Here is a 2,327-nt window from a genome sequence, read left to right as displayed (position 1 = left end):
GAGGGAGGGAGAGGGAGGGGGTGAGAGGAGGGAGGGGGTGAGGGAGGGGGGTGAGGGAAGGAAGGAGGGGGAAGGAGGGAGGGAGGGGGAAGGAGGGAGGGGAGGGGAGGGTGAGGGAGGGGAGGGCGAGGGTGAGGGAGGGGAGGGGGGGAGGAGCTGGGTTGAGGTGAGGTGTGTCTCACCCTTTCCCCTGCAGCAAGTCCCCGGGGTCGGTCTGTGAGCCGCAGTCTGAGCTGCTGCTGCCTTCCATTGATCGCAACGCAAAAAAGGGGGGGATCTCATCTCCCTGACCCCCCCCCCCCCCTCCCTGAACAATACCCAGTGCATCCCCCCTCCCTCCCTCCTCCTGTCAGTCGCATCAGGGGTGTGTTTGTGGGGTGGAAAGGGGGTGGAGGGAAGGTCCCACCACCGCCTCCCCCTTTTTCATTTGGTTAATGCTCTGCAATCGCCACCGTGCACCGACTGGAGGCAGCAAGTTCTCCCGGTCGCTTCGCCTCTTGTGTCCCCCCCCCCGGGGAAGGAGATGGACTCCCTCTGTTTGTTCTTCTCTTCCATCCACACTCTTGCTGCAATTCAGGCTCCCCGCAGGGGAGGCGGAAGGTAAGGATTTGAATGGGCAACAGGAAATAAAACAGCAACTTCTCTGCATTCTTTTGTCCTCTGCGATTAAAATCCACTGGAGCGCCCTTCCCCTCTCACCCCTCTCCCTCTCCCCCTCTCACCCCTCTCCCTCTCCCCTTCCCCCTCCCCCTTCTTTACCCTCTCCCCTACCCCATCCCTAAACTCAGACAGTGGAGAAACAACCATTGTACTCGGCTAAAGTTTGAAGCGAGAGGGAGCAGTTTGCTGTTTAATTGATTTGAAATGTTGCTGCTAATGTTGGAAGCTGGTTATTTTGGGGAGGGGGGCACTGGGGCATCGCCCTGGATTAATGGCTTTCTTTCCGCTGCAGATGTGCTGTCCGCTGCAGATGTGCTGTCCCGGAGGCTAACGGATTACGGGCTGGTCATCCCGCTCAGCACCGACCACCAGGGCCGCTACCTGTCCCATGTCGTGTCGACCGGGGCGGGGGTCCCGGGCTCCCCCCGGCGGCTCGCTCGCAGCGCCCCCGGGCCGAGGCACCGGGCCAGGCGGCCCCTACTTCAATGTCACCGTGTTCGGGAGGGAGCTGCACTTGCGGCTGCGGCACAAAGCCAGGCTGCTAGCCCCCGGGGCGGCGGCAGAGTGGCCGCAGGACTGGCAGCCACTCAGGGGGCACTGCCTCTTCACCGGGGACATCACCGGCGTGCCGGGGGGCAGCCTGGCCCTCAGCAACTGCGATGGTCTGGTGAGTGGGGTGGGGGTGGGAGAGAGGGGGGGCTCTGGTGAGTGGGGATGGGGGGTCTGGTGAGGGGGGGTCTGGTGGGTGGGAGTCTTGTGAATGGGGGGTTCTGGTGAGTGGGGGGGGGTGGTCTGGTGAGTGGGGGGGTTCTGGTGAGTGGGGGGAGTCTGGTGAGTGGGGGGTGGTGAGTGGGGGGAGGGTCTGATGGGGGGGGGGTCTGGGGAGTGGAGGGAGGGATCTAGGGAGTGGGGGGAGGGTCTGGTGATTGGGGGGGGGGGGGTCTGGTGAGTGTGTGTGGTGTGGGGGGGTCCGCTGTGTCAGTCTGCTGTCACCCAGCCTGCAAGTCTGGTGTTTAAAACAAACCCCTCGTGTGGTCCCAGGGAAAGTTGCAGATTGAGCATTTGCAAACTACCCACCTTCGTTAAACTAAAGGGTTTTCCAGCAAATCAACAACCGCTTTATTTTTACAAATATTTTTATTTCGGCATTTGTAAAGAAAGTAAGAAGTCTTATTTCTGGCAGCATGGTTGCACTGTGGTTAGCACAGTTGTTTCACAGCTGCAGGGTCCCAGGTTCGATTCCCCACTGGGTCACTGTCTGTGCGGAGTCTGCACGTTCTCCCCGTGTCTGCGTGGGTTTCCTCCGGGTGCTCCGGTTTCCTCCCACGCACGTTCTCCCCGTGTCTGCGTGGGTTTCCTCCGGGTGCTCCGGTTTCCTCCCACAGTCCAAAGATGTGCAGGTTAGGTGGATTGGCAATGCTAAATTGTCCTTAGTGTCCAAAAAATGTTAAGTGTGGGTTATTGGGTTACGGGGATAATGTTGATACGTGGGCTTAAGTAGGATACTCTTTGTAAGGGCCGGTGCAGACTCGATGGGCAAATGGCCTCCTTCTGCACTGTAAATTCTGTAAATTCTATGATTCTTACAACAACAGGTTAAAATCCAACAGGATTGTTTCGAAACACTAGCTTTTGGAGCACTGCTCCTTCCTCAGGTAAATGAAGAG

The 2,327-nt window shown here is 59.1% G+C and overlaps 1 protein-coding gene across 1 annotated transcript in view; it reads left to right on the top strand.

Moving 5' to 3' along the window:
• Nucleotides 1-334: 334 nt before the first annotated feature.
• Nucleotides 335-2,327, top strand: part of LOC140403638 (A disintegrin and metalloproteinase with thrombospondin motifs 14-like) — a 206,239-nt gene continuing 204,246 nt past the window's right edge. The window contains 3 exon segments of the mRNA XM_072491785.1: nt 335-600; nt 953-1,112; nt 1,114-1,327. Of these exon segments, the coding sequence (XP_072347886.1) occupies nt 435-600; nt 953-1,112; nt 1,114-1,327 (540 nt within the window). The 5' untranslated portion in view covers nt 335-434.

The sequence above is a fragment of the Scyliorhinus torazame genome, chromosome 28 (genome assembly GCF_047496885.1).
Source record: "Scyliorhinus torazame isolate Kashiwa2021f chromosome 28, sScyTor2.1, whole genome shotgun sequence".
Classification (NCBI taxonomy): Eukaryota; Metazoa; Chordata; class Chondrichthyes; order Carcharhiniformes; family Scyliorhinidae; genus Scyliorhinus; species Scyliorhinus torazame.
Note: the sequence above shows the minus strand (reverse complement) of the source record. Positions and strands in the feature narration are given on the sequence as shown.